The sequence below is a fragment of the Schistocerca cancellata genome, chromosome 7 (genome assembly GCF_023864275.1).
Source record: "Schistocerca cancellata isolate TAMUIC-IGC-003103 chromosome 7, iqSchCanc2.1, whole genome shotgun sequence".
Lineage (NCBI taxonomy): Eukaryota > Metazoa > Arthropoda > Insecta > Orthoptera > Acrididae > Schistocerca > Schistocerca cancellata.
Genome location: NC_064632.1, coordinates 462,920,519 through 462,942,478, shown reverse-complemented (window position 1 = coordinate 462,942,478; position 21,960 = coordinate 462,920,519). Strand labels below are relative to the sequence as shown.

Here is a 21,960-nt window from a genome sequence, read left to right as displayed (position 1 = left end):
TTAGGATCAGCAGACTTGTGTGAAGCCTTGCGTTCTCATGGAGTGGGAGAAGTTGGTTTACATTTTCGTAGCGACGAACATGCTGAAGTCGTTTCTTCAGTTTCCTGAGGGAAACACAATACTAGTTGCACTATGGTGGAGACCATGAAACAGGATAAATCTTTCAGAGTGCCACAGGGCCTTCACCATAACATTACCGGCTGAGGGTGCCGCTCTCAACATATCATTCGGAGGAGAGGTGGTGTGGCGACCCTCCATGGATTGACGTTTTGTTTCCTGTTTGAAGTGATGAACTCATGTTTCATCGCCAGATACGACATTCGACAAAGTTGTTACGATGACGGTCATAATGCACAAGCAATCCCGCACAGATGGTCCTTCATTGCTCTTTATGGCATGTTGTTATGTGGCGAGGAACCCAGCCCACACATACCTTTGGTGGACGAATGTGTCAGCACTGCCAACAGAGACGTGCAGTTATGCAGCGAGGTGTTCAATTGTGATCTATCATATCCGCACATTCCAACATTGCAGGAGTCAAAGCTGGTCGCAGCTTTCCCGTACGCTGGAAGTCGGGTGGTTTTCCGCGATCTTGCGATGATGACAGACGCTTCGTCCAACCACTCACCGTGCTTTTGATCGTTTCCATGTCTCTCTAAACATTCTCCAAGAGCCTATGAATGTGTGCGATGCTCTTGCTTTCCGCCAAAAGAAACACAATGACAGCTCTCTGCTTGGAACACACCTCCGTTTGCAGACGTCGCTTGAAGCCCATGTATAGCGCCACCACCATCGGAACTTCATGGAACTATAGTGCGCGTCATTTACGACGGCGGCCGAGTTTAGGTTCGTTCTGCGCATCTGACGTCACAAAACACAGTCAGCCAATGAACAGAGAACGACGTAGCCAGAGCTCGATTGCAGTGCAGAGCATGGACGAGTGTCTTCTGTTTTAGAAACATTCAGTCATAAATAAAGTAATTGAAAAAAAGCAATGTCTTGATAGCAGACTTTCTTTTATAGAAAGTTTGAAAAAGCATTCTTTATACCAGTTGCTTCATATTCTATTAATTAATTAAAACAAAGAAGCAATAAGCCTCCTAATTCAGGCAATAGCAAGGGAAAGTGTTTGAATCATTCTCACAAACCGCTTTTTTGCAATAAAGAACAGCGATAATTGTTTATTTCCTATTGTACTTCCACGAAACGTCAGTAATTCATAGTCCTACAAACAGTGTTTGTCGGTATTTTGCGTAATGTTTTATAGTCCTCCAGGATTTCACTTGGACGACGAGCTGTGGTAGTGTAATGGTTAAAGTGTTTGGCTGCAAAGCGCAAGGTTCAGAATTCAATCCTTGTTCGGTGCGTAGTATTTTCTTTATTTAAAAGCAATATAGAAGTGTCTTACATCATGAATTTCAGTCGTTTGAATGCAATTTTTTGAAATTTCTATTGCTTTGTCTCTTCATTATAATCATAATAAGTTTTCGGTTTCTCTAATTTTGTCCTCCAATATTTCTTTTCACAACAATTAAAAACAATGAAAAGGCACACATACAATATTCATGTTATCTGTTTTGTTTGTGTATCTTCTCTTCCGCAGTCGCTGTTTTACTGTTCATATTGAGAAATATATTTTTTGCGACAGTATTAAAAGTGTGTCCATTCAGTCGGAACACCGTGTGTCTGCACAGGCGAGCAGTGCAGTGATGACAAAATCGCGCACAGCGTGGAATGCAGGGAGCTTGTCTCTGTAGCAGCGAAAGGGTTAATGCGGCCGAGGTGGCTTTACTTCATAAACAGCGCGTAAGTTTGCGAACTATACTATACTATGGGGCTGCTTCTCTTGGCGCGTGCGTCGTTTGCAACTGGCAACGCAGCCATCTCCCGCGTTCCGCGGGCGTACGCGAGCCGCCAAGATAAAAGAATTGCTAAAACAGACAATGTCTTATGGGATAACAGCAATCAGTGATTTTATGTTACTTAAAATCCGTCTTGATTGCAATTTTTTTATTATTATTCATATGACCGGTTTCGGTTCATTCAGAACCATCTTCAGATCTGATATTTCAGTTACAGGAGTAACCCGTCCAAATCCAGCAACTTTCACATGCTACGTCACATGTGACGGAATTTGTCGTGGAATATCGTGAAATATTCCCGCTTCAGCCGCTCTGTTGTTCAATTCTTTTATGTTACTTAAAATCCGTCTTGATTGCAATTTTTTTATTATTATTCATATGACCGGTTTCGGTTCATTCAGAACCATCTTCAGATCTGATATTTCAGTTACAGGAGTAACCTGTCCAAATCCAGCAACTTTCACATGCTACGTCACATGAACTGTAGCATGTGAAAGTTGCTGGATTTGGACGGGTTACTCCTGTAACTGAAATATCAGATCTGAAGATGGTTCTGAATGAACCGAAACCGGTCATATGAATAATAATAAAAAAATTGCAATCAAGACGGATTTTAAGTAACATAAAAGAATTGAACAACAGAGCGGCTGAAGCGGGAATATTTCACGATATTCCACGACAAATTCCGCATTTTTTTTAACCGAAACTGGTCGATAAAGAAATGTATTGCAATATCTGTTGAACACCCCTAGTAAATAGCGCAGAGCCACGCCGTTGTATAGCACAGCTACAGTTACTCTAATACGAATATGATATGCAGGCTGCAGGATAGTATTAGTGGGTGTATGTTTCGCAAGCTCGCTATTACGATCTGGATGAGGGCCGGCAGACGATTGCTCTCCAAACAGAGCGCACAGTAGCAGGGCGGCGGCGCGTGGGAGGCAGACGAGCGTTTAATGAGCCACCCGTCCGAGTTCTGGCTAGGCGCGCCCATCCATCTCCAATAGTCGGCGGGCGCCTGACGTCACCGGCGGCTGCAACCTAGGGGGGGGGGGGGGGGGGGACACATCCATCATGCGCGCGCCCACGGCCTGCGCTGCCCCCCATTCGTCTTGCGACACGGTCACCCTGACCGATACCAAGCATTAGCGGCAGGGAACCACGGCGACGAATTTCAAAGGTCCGTCGGATGCATGCACGTCCAAAGGAATAATGCACCGTAATTCGGAATAGCACTCGTATTCCAGTGTCGTATTTATCCGCCGACATCGTGCAAGTGACTATCAAGTAAAATGTCTCGCCCGTACAGGAACATACATAACTGGTGTGCTTGTAAAGGTCGTAGATACATGGTTGACGACATATGGAATTTTGGGTCTGGTCGTGAGTTGTGGACCGATTGCGTAACGGTAAGGTGACCGCTCGCGGTAAGTGGGAAATCTGGGTTCGACTCCCAGTGCAGCACAAATTTTCATCGTCGTCTTTCCATTCTACAGCTGGTGGTTGTCCAGATTCACAACTGAGAATACATTACTGTATGTAAAAGCTTATGGGCACAAATCAGCAGGCCGGCCGGGGTGGCCGAGCAGTTCTAGGCGCTACAATCTGCAATCGCGCGACAGCTACGGTCGCACGTTCGAATCCTGCCTCGGGAATAGTTGTGTGTGACGTCCTTAGGTTAGTTATGTTTAAGTAGTTCTAAGTTCTAGGGGACTGATGATCTCAGAAGTTAAGTCCAATAGTGCTCAGAGCCATTTGATCCATTTGAACAAATCAGCACGGATTTAGAAATCATTGCTCGTGAGAGAATACGCTTGTCATTTCCTCATACACGTATCCTGCGAACCATGAAAGAAGGTTTCAGTAATAAGAAATATAAATAATTCAAAAGCCAAGATCGCTTAAATACTGTTTACTGGATGACCGTATTTCATAGTATGTATAGTATGCATAGTATGTATAGTAAGTGTAGGCGAAAGTGTTCTTTGCATGGGTATTTGATTAGCAGTAATAGTCAAGTTGTATTGTGGTAGTATTGAGTGGTCATACCGTGGGACAGCGCTATCTAGTGGCCGGTTATGAGCCGGCCGAAGTGGCCGAGCGGTTCTACGCGCTACAGTCTGGAGCTGCGCGACAGCTACGGTCGCAGGTCGAATCCTGCCTCGGGCGTGGGTGTGTGTGATGTCCTTAGGTTAGTTCGGTTTATGTAGTTCTAAGTTCTAGGGAACTGATGACCTCAGCAGTTAAGTCTCATAGTGCTCAGAGCCATTTGAACCATTTTGAACCGGTTGTGAACCACTGGAATCGCATCAGGTAAACCTGCGCGGAATAGGACAGTGTGATGCCGACCGTTGTTAGTCGAGCAGCGGTCATGTACCAAATAGTTTTATCTTGTGACTAAGGTTTTACATATCTTATGGAAAAGAATGACCATGAAAGCAGTTTTTTTTTTTTTTTTTTTGTGACAATGATTTTATTTCAGCTGGTCTGCCTCATGTATCGTTATATCCAAATGGTTTTTAAATGTTAAGCTACATTCAGGTATGTGGTACTGTACTAATAGTAATGCATATAGTGTAACTCATGTAAGCCCTCCCTCAAACCTGTCATGTTATATCTTCACAGATCCGATGATGGCACCTTTAGTGTGTTGAATTCGGTCATCTAGTAAACAGTATTTAAGCGATCTTGCCTTTTTAATTATTTCTACAACAGAGTGATCGCCCCACTACACAATATGTGTTCACTGCAAAATAAGGAATAGGTTCCCATATAAGGACGTGACTCGAAAACATCTTCTGTAACATAACGAGTGCTTTCTCGTCGACGGCGGGTGTTCGTCAAAGACAAAGGTGTCGTCAGCAGTTCCCCAGGGAAACGTGACAGTACCGCTCTTATCCTCTGCACACATAACTTACCTTAGAGATATGTTGAGCAGCGATCTACGATTGTTTGCTGATGACGCTGTAGTACCTAGTGGGTCCCAGTTCCGTTAGGACTGTGGCTATGAAAAACGAAAGTCGTGTATTATCTTCACAAAATCACTGTAGTTATTCAAAACAGCCTCTCCCTGAATCCATACACAACTGAAATAGCTTTAAAAGTGTTTTGAAATAGTCACTGCAGTTCTTTTTTGCAATTGCATTTAGTCCTGCAGCGCAGTTTTCTTGGATTTCGTTAACTGTGTCGTTAACGTATGCTTCCACTGACAAGTTCAAGTTGGGGAACAACCAGAAGTCGTCTGGGGCCAAATTCCCCGAACAGGGCCGGTGATTTAGGATTGTGATCCGTTTGCTGGCTAAAAACTCTCGCACGATCTTCACTTTGTGGACTGAAGCGATGTAATGGAGGGCGACCAGATTACTGGCTATCAGTATTCAGATCGGATTCGACCAATTCTCGCCCAAAAAGCACAAAGCTCAACAGAAAACTAGAGGCTGCGTCGCTCTTCCACAACCATTTTGCGACGAGTTTCAGACACATATCTTACACTCGCTCAGGAGGCGTGCTTCAGCGATGCTAGCGCTTTGACCTTCTACACCGCTACTGCTGGAAATTGAAGGATCGTAAAGCCTCAGTCGCCACGAGATAGCATTGGATTTTAGAATTTCCCATAAGAAGTCCTAGCGGAACTGGGACGCACTATCTGTACGGGAATGAGTTATCGTTGAGCGACAGTTGAAGGATAGAGGATGGCTTAGACAGTATTTCTATTTGTTGTGATGAATGGCAGCTTGCTCTAAATGCAAACAAGAGCAAGTTAATGCAGATGAGTAGGAAAAACAATCCTTTATTGTTAGAATACACCATTCGTGTTCAGCTGCTTGACACAGTCACGTCAAATAAATATTAAGACTAAAATTGCAAATTTGATAGGGAACAAGCACTTAAGGTCAGCAGTAGCGAAGACGAGTGGTGGACTTCATTTTATGTAGAGAATTTTAGAGTAGTGTAACTTATTTACAAAGCAGACTGCGAATAGAATTCTAGCGTGGACGTTCTTGAGTATTGCTCTAGTGTTTGGGATCTCCACCGGACCAACTTCAAGGAAGACATCGAAGCGATTCAGAGGCGTGCTGCTAGAGGTGTTACCATTATGTTCGATCAGCACGCGGGTGTTACGGAGGTGATTCCTGAACTAAAATTGGAATTCTTGAAGGGACAATGTTGAGAAAATTTAGAGAACCTATATTTGCAGTAGAGTGCAGAACAATTCTGTTGTCACCGACGCACATTACGCATGAGGACCGCAAAGACAAGGAAAGTATAATTAGGGCCCGTATGGAGACACACAGCGTTTTTCTCTCGCTCTATTTGCGACTGAAACAGGAAAGGAAACGTCTAGTAGTGGTAGAAAGTACCCTCCGCTACTTGCTCGTGATTTTCTTTTGATTTTACGTCCCGAGAGCGTATACATCAATTCGAAAACACAGTTTCTACTGATGTTTGCTGTTCCTTGTGTACACTACCATCAACATCGCATTGATTCCTATGTCGAACTGCTTAGCTTGGGCTTTATTGCCATCTGTTTAACGAAGGAACTAAAATATGGTAAACCCTATATAGACTGGATCTGTTGGTGAAATCTGCCTTCTCTAGTTTCATTCTTCGGTAGACTCCGCTGTGGAACCTCTGAAAATATTCGTGATCTGGTTTCCCTGCCACCGTTAAGCAGCAAGGGGTACTCACCGGTGTGGAGGAAGAGGTGGTTCTTCAGGTTGGTATGCTTGCTGAAGCCCCGGTTGCAGATGTGGCACTTGAAGGGCCACGAGCCGTTGTGGACGTACATGTGCGACTTGAGGTCCCCGGGCGTGGGGAAGGACTTCGAGCACAGACCGCACTTGTGGGGCTTCTCCTGTGGAATCAGAAAGACACAGTGCTAAGTGGGCAAGTACTATTCATAGGCGAAGCTTGGCTTAAGGGCTCAAGGCACAATAAACAAAATAATCTGCTTTTCGTGATCAAAAGTACAGCTCTGAGACCCTGGATTTGACTCCAGGTGACTACCTCAGATTTCTCTGAGGTGCCATGACCATGACGCTAAATGACAATCGACTTGAAATACTGTACAGTGATACTGGCCACGCAAGCAGGGGCGTCAAATCGAAGACATTTTTTAAATTAATCGAATGTTTTATGAAATCAAACTTAAAACGTTTACAAACATATGTATGTGATGACCAAAGGCAAACTGCGATAGACAAAAAATTAAAACAATTACTTACAATCGATCAACAATGTAGAGCAGCTAGTAAAGTATTTGGGGTTGAATGTTGATGAGAAACAAACTTTCCACAAAATCATTGAAGTTTCTGGCAGTAATGTCTGTTGTATGAATAGAACGCCAACGATTAGCCTAAATAAGTCCCATCTACCTCTATAAATCATTATAAAGACGTATCTGCCTCTATACTAGAGGGTGGAATCACTAGCTCAGAAAATGTTTCATGCGCCTTAAGGTAGGCAACCCATCTTGCATCACCCACTCCCAGGGAGATAAAAAAATTAGCATTGTTGGCCTGGAGGCCCCATCTGGGGAAGTTCGGCCGCCGAGTGCAAGTATTTTTTCAGTCGACACCACATTGGGCGCCTTGCGTGCTGGTGGTGAGGATGAAATGATGATGAGGACAACACAATACCCAGTCAACAAGAGGAAAAAATCTCCAACCCGGCCAGAATCGAACCCGGGCCCACTGCAGGGTAGGCAAGCAAGTTACCACTCAGCCAAGCAGGCGGACTCCCAGGCACATGATCTCAGTTGTGTTGCCTTCCTTAGTGTTCAAGAAATACTTTATGGGTCAGTTTTATTTTTAACAGCCAGTATGTTGGTTGCAAGTGTGAGGTTGCATAGGACAAGGCGAGCTATATATGATATAGCTCTACACACACTGCAGGAGAACATATTACTGAAGTTTGCACAGGCTTACAAGACCAATTCTGTGGAAGCAGAATATTTTTCCACAATATTAGGAATTTGCCCCTTGGATCCAATCATCAGAAATAAGGGAATAGTACACTGTTGACGAAGAGGCGACACAGAAAAATTATAGGAAAAAGCAAACTCGAGCGAAGAAATAACTTCCTGTATAACGCGATGATGACGGCCTTGCCGCAGTGGTAACACCGGTTCCCGTCAGATCACCGAAGTTAAGCGCTGTCGGGCTGGGCTAGCAATTGGATGCGTGACCATCCGGTCTGCCGAGTGCTGTTGGCAAGCGGGATGCACTCAACCCTTGCGAGGCAAACTGAGGAGCTACTTGATTGAGAAGTAGCGGCTTCGGTCTCTTAAACAGATATACGGCCGGGAGAGTAGTGTGTTGACCACATGTCCCTCCATATCCGCATCTAGTGACGCCTGTGGGCTAAGGATGACACGGCGGTCGGTCGGTACCTTTGCGCCTTCCGAGGCCTGTTCGGACGGAGAAACACGTCGCAAAGGACAACGCGTCCGAGTTCTCTCCAGTGTGAGGGAAAAGCTTTAAGTATGTTCTACTCTAGAGGGGTATTATCGATGTTGTTATAGGATATGGGCGTTACCCAAATATTTGAAGAGAATAGGATGTCGGGTCGTTGCTAATTGCCACAGTGGAGAAACTGAACTGTTAGACACTATATTCTTTTCATTTTCAGATGCGTTACCATGCAGCCTACGAGAAAATTGAGGTAGGGGATGAAACAGTGGAAAAAAATCACACGAGACGAATCAGAGTGGCACGAGTTAAAAAAAAAAAAGTAGCCGAAAAAGTATCCACGGTAGAAAACTGGCCTCAAAGAAGGGAAATTTAGCAACACCGTGTAAAAATATGTACGACAAATATTCTCTGTCTATGTAAATCGTATGTAATTCCTGGGCAACCTACCCAAAAAATGTAGTATTCAGAAACTATTTCGTCCAACTTGTTTTAAGCAAGTTGACACTAAAACGCAGACATGAAAATAATCCAATGAATTCGTTAATGTGAACGGACGTGAGTTTTATAAGCAAACAAGGCGTTACATATAGAAGAGTTGTATAAGCTATTTTTAAAGTTCGTTCACTTCGATGAGTATTAATGTGCCATTTTTGTTGGTAATCTGTAGTTAATCGTATGTGGTTGTAATTTTAGATGGTTGAAGCGAGGGAGGGGACATCCTTATTCATAATAATAACATAAAAAATTATTATTTTCGTTTGCTACTGTCATATGATTTCCGTTTAGGTACCAAAGAAATCTACCCTAAAATACGGCACCAAAGTAATGTACGTTAAGAATACTAAATTCGTAGATAAATGTCAGTCTTTTCAGATACAATAACTATTGTGTACTTACTGCCAAGTTTAATTCTTGGGGTACGATACGTTTTCAGACTCACAGAATCAGTTATATCAAAACTGACATATTTTAAATCTGGCCACTCTTGGAAAAATTTCTGCAGACGCCCATGACCGCATATCTTTTGTATAAGATCTGTTGTAAGACTCCAGAAATATAAAATTAGAAAACAAAAAGAAATTACAACTAGACCCGCAGTGGAAATCACGAATCCGAGTATTTTAATGCAAAATTACACATTTGCATGTGAAGATACGTGTCGTGCATTTCAGTATATTGTTGCCAAACTGCCCTTTTTAACGTTCATTGCCGGCCGGAGTGGCCGAGCGGTTCTAGGCGCTTCAGTCCGGAACTGCGCGACCGCTAAGGTCGCAGGTTCGGATCCCGCATCGGGCATGAATGTGTGTGGTGTCCTTAGGTTAGTTAGGTTTAAGTAGTTCTAAGTTCTAGGGGACTGATGACCTCAGAAGTTAAGTCCCATAGTGCTCAGAGCCATTTGAACCATTTAACGTTCATTTTCTATCGAAAATATGCACACGACGAAATTTCTACCGAAAATATGCACAGGATGAAATGCGAGAGACGCGCGGGATTAGCCGAGCGGTTTGAGGCGCTGCAGTCATGGACTGTGCGGCTGGTCCCGGCGGAGGTTCGAGTCGTCCCTCGGGCATGGGTGTGTGTATATATCCTTAGGATAATTTAGCTTAATTAGTGTGCAAGCTTAGGGACTGATGACCTTAGCAGTTAAGTCCCATATGATTTGACACACATTTGAACATTTGAAATGCGAGAAATTGCACTACGATGTCCGAGATCTTCAATTTTGGTTCATCTTGTTAATTAATGGGTCAGCTGATAATTATTATTTCCTTGAAAATAGTTACCGAATAATATTGTTACTTGTTATTATAAACGATAAAAAGTTACGATTTGCTCTATTTCTTAGGTGGAAGAATGCACCAACAGTAAATAAATAAATATATGGAAGCATTTCAGATACGAAAAAACGGCATGTACATCCAGGTAGCCAAACGACTAAGGCAAAGTCGAATGGCTTCATGATGGGACGACTTCTAACCTTGAGCTGGAGTACAGCATGAAGACGGCGCGGTCTTGCAGATGGACAAGTACGCTTGTACCTTGGGGGCAGCGACAAATGCTAACAGGTGTGGCAGCCTCGCGCTCCAGAGACGCGGACATGCGCCCTGACGCATGCAGATGAGGCAGCTAGCAGCCAGCTGCTGGTTGCGCCTCCGCGGACGCCGTGCTACACGGAGACAGTCGGACACGGCCATCGCTCTCCGCCGGGACGGACACCGTGCCATCTTCTTCACCTGCACTGCGCGGCCTACACACGCCGGCGTTGCCTCTTTATCTGCTAAGCGCTGATCTCTCTGGTTTACACACCAGCGTGAACCAAAATCTCTCACACCGTTGCACACGTATAACTTTTAACGCTTTATGGTAGCTACTTTGTCCTACCTGACGACGATGGCTGTGCGCACTTACAATGAACAAGAGAATATCTTGAAGCTGGTAATGAACTAATTTTTTATTCCGACAATAAAATTTCCGTCTGCCTCGGTTCTAACCAATGTTTCGGAAGGGTTTCGCTTGCTTCTAAGGTAAATGCCGTCCGGGAAATCCCCTCCCAAATATTCACCCTCTGCCCCACTACCCGCACGCTTGTTATTTGACAAGTCCCTGATTCTACAATGGCTCAGAACTCGAACAGCACGTCTACATCTGCTGTTGGGAAACTTATTTTTGCTGAAAGTAACATGGGTAGATTTCAGTATTTAAATATCCTAAAGGAAAATGTGGAAAATGGTGCTAATAGCTTCGGCTTAGGCACAGATAATTATTTTCAACAAGACAATGACTATAAGCATACAGCGAAAGTTGTTCGTCTGTGACATACTCCCCGTATTTTCAAGTTTCGCACACAGAGCTCAGACCTTAATCCAGTGGAATATCTTTTGAATACGCTGGGAAGAATGATCAGAACACAAGAAATTCGTAAAAAGCTCTGCTGTGAAATAACGTCTACAGCAACAATTGCGAAATAGAGGGAGGCGGCAAATAAAAGTGGCCCGGACGAGTGGAATAGATGGGGCGTGAATGCATGCATACAGCCACATCCCGTGACGCGCATCCACGTATCACTGCCAGTGGAGCAGGTCAAACGGGACGATGGTACTCACAGTGGAGCAGATGGTGTTCGTTGTGGAAAGTTAAGCGACAACAAAGGCGTGAACACCGTGTGGTATGTTGTTTCCTGAAAAGTTTAATGGTGTCAAACTGCCAGCAAAGTGTCAGAAAATGGCTTCAGATAGGATCTGTTTTGAACAACAAGAAACACATCGAAACGTGCCCGGACACCAGAAAATGTGGCTGTGGTTCACCAGAAAATGGATCAGAGTCCTTCCAAATCAACCCAACAATTATTGTAAGAGACCGGCATATCACTTCGACCATGTGGACGAATACTCCACGCCGGCCGCGGTGGTCTCGCGGTTCTAGGCGCGCAGTCCGGAACCGTGCGACTGCTACGGTCGCAGGTTCGAATCCTGCCTCGGGCATGGATGTGTGTGATGTCATTAGGTTAGTTAGGTTTAAGTAGTTCTAAGTTCTAGGGGACTGATAACCACAGCAGTTGAGTCCCATAGTGCTCAGAGCCATTTGAACCATTTTTGAATACTCCACCTTGACCTGCACATACATCCCTGCTGAGTGTCTGTTGCTCATGCACTACAGGCAGCAGACAGTCCTCAGCACCTCCAGTTTTGTGATTTCACTGAGATAACAGTGAAAGTCTTGAACATGGGTGTGCTCTTTATGTCTGCTAAAACCTGGTTTCATCTGAGTGGCTATGTCAGCTCACAGAATCACAGGTTCTCGGCAGCGGAGAATCAGCATAACTTCCACGAAACATCATCAGATCAGAGGGTTCGGATTTGATGTGCAGTGTCCGCGTGTTGCATTACTGGTTCCATCCCCTGTGGCAGCCTTAACGGAGGAGGAAATGACCTACAGTTACTTCCAGCAGGATGGAGCTATTGCCCACACAGCCAGCCGAACCTCGGAGCACATTTATACAATCTCCACGGCTGACAGAGCTGTTAGCAGGGATAAGTCTGGTCGTGGCTCTAGCTGGCCAGCCAGGTAACCTTAAGTGGCAGAGTGCAATTACTTTGTACGGGAAGCTCTCAGGCCTAAGGTGTGTTGAAGATATCCTCATAATCTTCAAGAAATACAGCAGAACATTACGGTTGAGACTGCAGCAATTCCGCCACTCCATTTTCGATCCGCCTTCAGCAGCTTGCCAACCAGATCCAAAAAATGGCAAGAGAGGAATAGAGGTCACTTTCAACATCCGCTGTAGTTAGTTTAATACTGTATTTCCTTTCCTGTGCTGTGTTTCTTTGTACACTGGACCTCTGTCCTCCACGCCACTTTTAATTGCCCTACCCAGTATTACCTCAGAGATTACCAATAAACTGGTTCATTGCATGCAAAAAACGTTTACAAAAGTGATACATTGATGCGGTAACTATTAAAATTTTCATTAAATTTAAGTGCATTTCAATTTTTTTGTATGTATGAATACTTTTTCCCCAAGGTGTAAAGCCAGCTGAGCAGAATTTTAGAAAACTAGCTTCTTGTTGTGGTCTTCATTCCAGAGACTAGTTTGATGTAGCTCTCCGTGCTGCTCTATCCTGTGCAAAATTCTTCATCTCCCAGTACCTACTGCAACCTACATCCTTCTGAATCTGTTTAGTGTATTCATTTTTTGGTCTCCCTCTACGATTTTTACCCTCCACGCTGCCCTCCAATACTAAATTTGTGATCCCTTGATGGCTCAGAACTTGTCCTAACAACCGGTATCTTCTTCTCGTCAAGTTGTGCCACAAACTCCTCTTCTCCCCAATTCTATGCAATACCTCCTCATTAGTTATGTGATCTAACCATCTAATCTTCAGCATTCTTCTGTAGCACCACATTTCGAAAGCTTCTATTATCTTCTTGTCGAAACTATTTATCGTCCACGTTTCACTTCCACACATGGCTACACTCCATACAAATACTTTCAGAAACGACTTGCTGACACTTAAATCTATGCTCGATGTTAACAAATTTCTCTTCTTCAGAAACGCTTTCCTTGCCATTGCCAGTCTACGTTTTATATCCTCTCCGACCATCATCAGTTATTTTGCTGCCCAAATAGAAAAACTACTTTAAGTGTCTCATTTCCTAATCTAATTCCCTCAGCGTCACCCGTCTTAATTCGACTACATTCCATTATCCTCGTTTTGCTCTTGTTGATGTTCATCTCATATCCTATTTTCAAGACACTGTCCATTTCGTTCAGCTGCTCTTCCAGGTTCTTTGCTGTCTCTGACAAAATTACAATGTCATCGGCGAACCTCAAAGTTTTTATTTCTTCTCCAGACTACAAATAACTAGCTTAGTTCATCCATTTATGTGCACAGATTGGGAAGGGAAACCCAGACTGTTAGTTTACCAAATAACGTCTCTGTTCGTGATCTTTAGTTCTAATAAATACAGTTATCCCACATGAACAGCGGTGTATGAAACTTTTTTTCTGTGACTGTAAATGTTGACAGCTAATGTTCCAGCTTCACGGAGGCTGCTCATCAGTCGTTGTGACGTCACCACAGCCTCGCACCTCCTGCGGTGACGACGGCGCTCCGCCGCTGGTGATGACTCACTTTGGCCGGCCTTAGAGCGCGTACGGCACTAAATTAACCGGCCTTCCTGTTCGCTGCTGCTGGGAGCGTCCAGTACATGCCTGTCTGCGATGTCCAGGAGCAATCTCACGTAATGCCAGGAGACCGTTCCGCTAATGAACGCGCAGGCCATATTACAGGGACGGCGACGAATAAAACGGCCAACTTTACTTCTCGCCGCTGCATTAGACACTGCAGACAACCGGTACCGCGCTTCGAGCCAAATGAACCGGTGACTTCACAGCCGCCGTCCTCTTCGTTTTGTTTCCGGGTGCAGTACAGATCGGGATGTGCTTTAAGTCATTAGCCGACATGCATGAGTTACGTCACTAATAGTCACATAAGCAGGCTAACATGAATATTCTCAACTAAAGTTACAAAAACGCAATTGTACCATTCTCCTGACATCTCATAGCAGCTACCAGGAACTTCGGAGCAATGTGACATGCCATCTAGCACTTAATTATTATTATTAGCAATAAGGGGTGTACCACACCCCTACACACCACAGAGATATATTATATGATTAAGTGATAATGAGTTTATAGCGTCACAGAGAAACTATACAAAAATCGCTGAAACTAAAAACAGTATCGCAAGGGTAAATAGGGAAGTGCGGCAAGGTGTAGCCTTTCGCCTATTCTTTATTCGTTTTCTTGGCGTTTATCCTGTACCTCCAGCCGGTAGGCACCTATCTACGCTATTCAACAAATAGTCAACAAATAGAAACTTTTTTTGCATCTGACTTGTAAATGGGTGGATGCACATAATTTTGCTGTGCTGAACTCATGGTAAAATCGAGTTTTCTCTATCAGTTCACATTTCCTAGATATACAGCAAAATCACAAACATTACTGTCGAACACTGGAAGATTTAAAACAAGCAACAAATATTAATCAGAATTTTGGAGCTCAGTGCCATGTAATATGTATACAGAGTGTTCGGAAACTTCCGTTACACTTCTAGGACTTGTAGACGGGAATGAGTACATAATATTTAGAATAGGAACCCATGTCCGGAAACGTACCGTTTCCGTGCTACAACCATTTGGAAACACGTTGGTAACGCGACCACTATTACAATTTATTTATTAAGTGTGACCCAGTACATTCCCCCTTTTACAATTCCATCCATTAATAACCAAAGAAACAGGAAGGAAACTTATTCAATTTTCACAAACAATTGCAACTCCTATTCAGGTGTACGGCGTCTCATTGGAGCACGATAGTCATGTCTGCTGACGGTGAGATATTCCTTTCTCGAAGCCGTTGCGTAACTGTGACGAAAAGGATACGCGATGGAGTCGGATGTCATGGATAACGATCTTGATAAAGGCGTTGAGCAGCCCTATCATTACCATGAGCTTTGTATATACATGGATCATGTCAGTGTATTCTGAAAACGTTTACTCAGCTATGTTGCTCTAACACTCACAGACACGTGAATGAGGTTCGAACAAGGTCAGAGAGGTAGGATACGCGACAAATGACATTATTAGCTGATCCGACATAAGCACCCCTCCCCCCTTACTGTGACTACCTTGCGCATACCTACCTAGCAAACATGTTTTCAAACGTCTGTAGCACGGGAACAGTAGCTCCCGGACATGAGTTCCTGTTCAAATGTTATGTACACACTCCCCTCCATTTTCACCTTTAATCTTCCTTGGTGTTCGAACAGTACGTCAGCGGTGATCTCGTTTTATCTGCGGTTTGATCACTCTCCCTAACAAGACACCAGCAGCAGTCGACCATCATCGAAGGGTTCCAGTGACCTTGATAATGGTGTTCCATCGTACAGGTGTCTTATTGTAAGTGTTCAACCTGTGCATCGCTTGGGCTACCAAAACTTTCCGGGAAGAAATCAAGCGACATTCTGCACCGAATGTTCTTGCAGCTGTCGATCAGATCATTCATAATGGAAACACGGTTATCTCAATCAAAACGCCTGTCAAATTGTACTGAAGGAGAACCAGCAGGTAGTGTGATATTCGTGAATTTGGTATCAAAGGTTGGATCTTTCATCACCTTTCTTTTTCACTATTGATCAAATACATCTTCTTTCAACTTTGTTTCAGTCAGCTGTAGAACTTTTTTTTTTCAAATGATTCAAGGCCTGACAGTAAAAAAAAAAAATCTTTAAAACTCAAAACTCATATTCTGGGCATTTTGAAAGGTAGATTCAGATTCTACACATCAGATCATATACTGATACACTGCATCCCGATGCAAAATGGCTCTTGAGTAGTATTATTGGATTTGGCAATGTTGGTAGTAGCGTAATAAACAACCACTTCTGTACGGAATTAATCTCTGGATCCACGGTGCACAGTGTCTCTTACAATAGAACGATCTAATACACAGGCTTGACTTTGCTCATCGTTGCCCATTGTTACCCTACCTCGCCAAACGATATACAGCACCATCTCGTCAAGTAACACAGAACAGATGCCCTAAACTTGTGAGTTATTGTGGTATAGCATTGCGGATAATGGGTAGAGGTTATTACAACCATAACAGCAGCATGGAAAAATTTCCGAGAGTGCAGAGGATTTCTTACTTAAAACCCCGAGACCGCCGGAAGACGAGGAGGAAATAAGGAGTAAGCTCATGGCAAACAGGTGCAGGAAGCAGTCGGTAGGGATGTGGGGAAAGGGTGCAGTGGCAGGAGGGACCCGTGTGTCCTCAGCTCATTAACCATACGGCGCAGCGCAGTTGGGCAGTGGCATATGGCCGCGCCATTATAACCGTCCGAGAGGAAGCGCCTCACCTGTCTGCGTCTTAATGTGGGCCACGTAAGCATATGTTACGGGGCAACGCGATCACACATTGTGTCTTTATTAGCGCGGGCATGCAAGCTCACGTGAAGAAGCTTACCTACAAAACAATGTAATGTTATTGTTATTCTTCACGCGCTAATGAATGAAACCAATCACAGTGATCACTCTATCTGAACAAGAAAACAAATTTACATGTGCCTTCTCCCGATAGTTTTTCCTTAATGGATGGATTGGCTACTAAAGATCAAGAACTACACACATAAAATTTGCGACCAGGTAATTATTTAACGTAGTCGGGAATCCTTACTAAAAGTCACTCACATATTCCACTTCGAAAATTGGGAAACATTAATATATAGATAAACAGGCAAAGGTCGCGTGTTATTCGAAATAACACATTAATTATTACAACGACCGCCGCTTTCCATACGGGAGATGACTAATTTTGTTACGTATACGTGTAAAACATCGTTATAATCTCTGGTTTATCAATTCTTCTTCTGTATTGAACGTTTCAGCTATTTTATTGAGATTTTAGCAAAGTAATATCTGTTTACATGGAGTCTCTGTAGTTCTATATTCAGAAGTTCCTCCCGTCCTTACCGATAAGAAACCAGACTACAGAACTTGTCAGGTACTCTGGTAAAAACCGCGTATGATATTTGTGAATGCCAGTCTGAATACATTTAAAAGGAACAGCGAAACTTTTCACGAACACAGAATAGAGGAACGGTTTGTAATGTTACAAGTTCACCTTTCACTAGAAGCTCATTAAATTTCTTTCCCAGAATGTAAACTTTGAGTCCGTTCAGTTGTACGATACAATTGCATTTTGCTGAGACGAATTAAAATATGGGATAAAGTTGTTCTCTTGTGCAGGATCTATCCCCTGTCTGTGGGGTTCATGCAAGCCGCAACGCACTGAAACATCATGCGCAAATTTTCATATTTTCTCGCTCCAGACGCACAAACCATTAGTCCTCCATCAAAAATTAACAGGACCATTTTTAAATTTTATGTAGTTAAATTTTGTACTGGGATCTTTTGCTAGAGGCCGTAGTTTATCTGTTATTCAAGAAAAGCGCACAAAAGTGGCTTTCAAGCGGGTTTTTCCTGAATAAATGGGAAACCATGGCCTCCAGCGAAAACGTATCCCACTACAAAATTTAACTACATTAAATTTCCAACAAAAATATCCTGTTCATATTTTCTGCGGGACTAACAGTTTATATATAGCGAGTGAGAGAATATGAAATCTTGCACATCGTTTTTGGAGGCGTTGCAGGTTGCATAAAACCCAAAGTAGGAGCAACTGAATGGCCCTGTATGAAAAATTTGGGTGGTTCTTGAAATATACATTTCACGGTCGCGTCTTGTGCTACGGAAATGCTGGTAGACTGGAGTTGTGTGCCTTCACCGACATTTTTGGAGTTGGATCCCTACATCCCGCTGATTTTCATGCACTAATGTACTGCCCTTCAGCGGTTTATTAGTTTGGTCTGACAACGAATGTTGGGCTTTATGTTCCAGCCTACTTAGCACTTACGGCTTACTTAGAAGTCACCTTAGGATATGGTTTTAGTGCCTTGAAACCAGTTATGATCTGATAATAAACAGACTAAATACAGCTGAAGCGGCTCCTTAATCTTGAAAACTAGTAAAAATAGCGTAACTACTGGGTAGGCGAGTGGGACATAAAAACTAGAAGCGGAATAAATGATGACCACCCATGGATGATCCGCGTCGCGTGTGTGATACGTCGTGAAAGAACTGCAGAAACTAGCTAGTATTAGATAAATGCGAACCCACATAAAATGGTTCAAATGGCTCTGAGCACTATGGGACTTAACTTCTGAGGGCATCACTCCCCTAGAACTTAGAACTACTTAAACCTAACTAACCTAAGGACAACACGCACATCCATGCCCGAGGCAGGATTCGAACCTGCGAGCGTAGCAGCAGCGCGTTTCCGGACAGAAGCGCCTAGAACTGCTCGGCCACAACGGCCGGCTCGATTGTAACGTCTTTGTTACGAAATACGCTAGATTTATTTAACAAATGAAAGTTGAGAACAAATAAATGTGGATTTGTAGAAAATAAATGCGTGGTGTAATGACTGGCAGTTATCTCTTAATATTAGTATGTGTAACTTACGGCGTATAACAAGGCGAAAATCCCCGTTAATGTACGAGTACAAAATAAATGCCCAGTCTTTGGAAGCGGTAACGCCCGTCAAGAATCTGGGTGTGACTATTCGAAATGATCTCAAATGGAATGATCAGATTACACAAGTAACGGGTAAGGCGAACTTTAGATTGCGGTTTATTGGTAGAATCCTCAAGCAATGCAGTCCTTCAACAAAGGAAATAGCTTACAATACGTTAGTTCGCCCAGTCTTGGAGTAATGTTCGTCTGTATGGGACCCTTAGCAGTTGGGTGTGATTCAAGAGATTGAGAAGGTCCAAAGAAGAGCGGCAAGATTCGTGACTGGTACATTTAGCCATCGCGAGAGCATTACTAATCTCATAGAAAGTTTGAAGTGGGACACACTTGCAGACAGACGGCGCGGTAAACAGAAAGGCCGCGCGGGATTAGCCGAGCGGTCTTGGGCGCTGCAGTCGTGAACTGTGCGCCTGGTCCCGGCGGAGGTTCGAGCCCTCCCTCGGGCATGGGTGTGTGTGTTTGTCCTTAGGATAATTTAGGTTAAGTAGTGTGTAAGCTTAGGGACTGATGACTTAGCAGTTAAGTCCCATAAGATTTCACAAACATTTGAACATTTTTGAAACAGAAGGGGCTGCTCACTGAATTCCGAAATCCGATCTTCACCGAGGATGTAGAGCATATATTATTATCACCAACTTTCAAATCGCGCAACGATCACCATTCAAAGATAAGGGAAATAAGATCTCGTACTGAGGCGATCAGACAGTCGTTTCTCCCTCGCGCGAACGCGAGTGGAACAGAGGGGGAGAAATATGTCTCTGGCACGAATTGTGCCCTCCACCACACACCGCTTGATGCTTGTGGACTATATATGTAGATGTAGATATCTTTCTCTTTAGACAGCAAAATTTGAAGCTTTTCAAGCGAATCCGGAAGGCATCCTTTACTAAGATGGCCAGACATCGCGATGTTGATCTGAGCGCCTTACCTCATGCACGCATTTTTTTTAATGGTTTGGAAAAAGCGGACATAAAAATATTTGATCATTTGACTGTGTAAATTTCCCATCTGGCTTTACTCTTTCGTTTCAAACAGACCGTCTGATGATGAGTTGTTAAGATTTCGACAGTGACAATGTCACCATTTGCGTGAACAGAGGCTAAGATACGTAGATTTAAAAATCGTTGACACGAATCTCACTTTGTTGCCCCACGAAAGTACAGCTAGTCCGTGTAAGAAATAAAACTGCTGACCTGACGTAAACAGATCGCACCAAATCTCCCTTACATGTTATAGACATTTCAAACACGACACGAAGTACTCGTAATTTCGATTTCGAGAACAACGCCCTATTTGGACGGGAGAATGGCCCCCTTGGTAATTGTGGACGATGGGCTATTTCTGCACTTTCCGAGGCGGAACGGCGCGCCGAGACGTTTCCAGAGGAGGGTCTCAGGAGGGTTAGGCCCAGCCGAGCGTGGCGCCAATAATATGATAATTGGGGGCGACATAAGGAGTTGCCAGCCGAAGGGGGGCAGCAACAAAGGAGCGACGGGGGTCAGGGGTAGATAAGACTGCGCAGACGCGGAAAAGGAAGCGGCCAGAGGAAGCGCCATATGGTGTGCGCCTCGGCTAGGGAGGAAGTCGCGGGACAGGAACGACGCCTTATGGGCGACGGGAGAACGGACAGAAGGCGCTGCGATAGGGCAGCACGCGAACCCTGGCCAGGCCCAGCGTGGCTGGCCGCAACGGGTTCCACGTGTTACGTACGTCTTTTCCTACTGAAGTGCCTGTGGCTGTCGAGGCTGCTAGAAATACCTTGGTATAATATATTATTATAATTTGAGTGTCCAGGACAGTACGGTACAGTTATTCACAAATTCAACATATCTGCACTATGTACATGAGACTTTGTAGATGTCAGACTGATTCTGAGGCCCAAAATTCGGCGGTCTTAATTGCTGGGACATACGCTGAAGCCAGATCCTCCAGGGTGCAGGCTTCAGGAAACGTCTGCCAGACCAGGAGGTGTTTACTATCTTGAAGTTGACGACATTCGCAGGTTATACCTCCAGTAATGTAGCCTCACCGCTTCAAGGTGTGCCGCAGGGGAGTGTCGTAGGACCGTTTCTATTCACAATATACATAAATGACCTTGTGGATAACATCGGAAGTTCAATGAGACATTTTGCGGATGATGCTGTAGTACATCGAGAGGTTGTAACGATGCAAAATTGTACTGAAAAACAGGAGGATCTGCAACGAATTGACGCATGGTGCAGCGAATGGCAACTGAATCTCAATGTAGACAAGTGTAATGTGCTGCGAATACAAAGGAAGAAAGATCCTTTATCATTTAGCTACAATATAGCAGGTCAGCAAGTGGAAGCAGTTAATTCCATAAATTATCTGGGAGTAGGCATTAGGAGTGATTTAAAATGGAATGACCATATAAAATTAATCGTCGGTAAAGCAGATGCCAGACTGAGATGCATTGGAAGAATCCTATGGAAATGCAATCCGAAAACAAAGGAAGTAGGTTACAGTATACTTGTTCGCCCACTGCTCACCGGCGTGGGATCTGTACCAGATAGGGTTGATAGAAGAGATAGAGAAGATCCAACTGAGAGCAGCGCATTTCGTTAAAGGATCATTTAGTATTTGCGAAAGCGTTACGATAGACGCACATGTGACGATGTGATTAGTTATCACGACCTATATCTCTAACGTCGATCAGTTGCAGAATTTTGGAACACGTATTGTGTTCGAGTATAATGACTTTTCTGGAGACTAGAAATCTACTCTGTAGGAATCAGCATGGGTTTCGAAAAAGACGGTCATGTGAAACCCAGCTCGCGCTATTCGTCCACGAGACGCAGAGGGCCATAGACACGGGTTCACAGGTAGATGTCGTGTTTCTTGACTTCCGCAAGGCGTTCGATACAGTTCCCCACAGTCGTTTAATGAACAAAGTAAGAGCATATGGACTATCAGACCAATTGTGTGATTGGATTGAGGAGTTCCTAGATAACAGGACGCAGCATGTTATTCTCAATGGAGAGAAGTCTTCCGAAGTAAGAGTGATTTCAGGT

General features: G+C 43.9%; 1 protein-coding gene and 1 pseudogene across 1 annotated transcript in view; one reads left to right on the top strand and one right to left on the bottom strand.

Annotated features, from left to right (window-relative positions):
• LOC126092092 (zinc finger and SCAN domain-containing protein 22-like) overlaps positions 1–21,960 on the bottom strand; it is a 759,840-nt gene that overhangs the window by 168,041 nt on the left and 569,839 nt on the right. Inside the window, exon 6 of the mRNA XM_049907515.1 lies at positions 6,552–6,717. Within this exon, the coding sequence (XP_049763472.1) occupies positions 6,552–6,717 (166 nt within the window). The remainder of the gene's footprint in view (positions 1–6,551; positions 6,718–21,960) is intronic.
• Positions 7,959–8,076, top strand: LOC126093098 (5S ribosomal RNA; annotated as a pseudogene).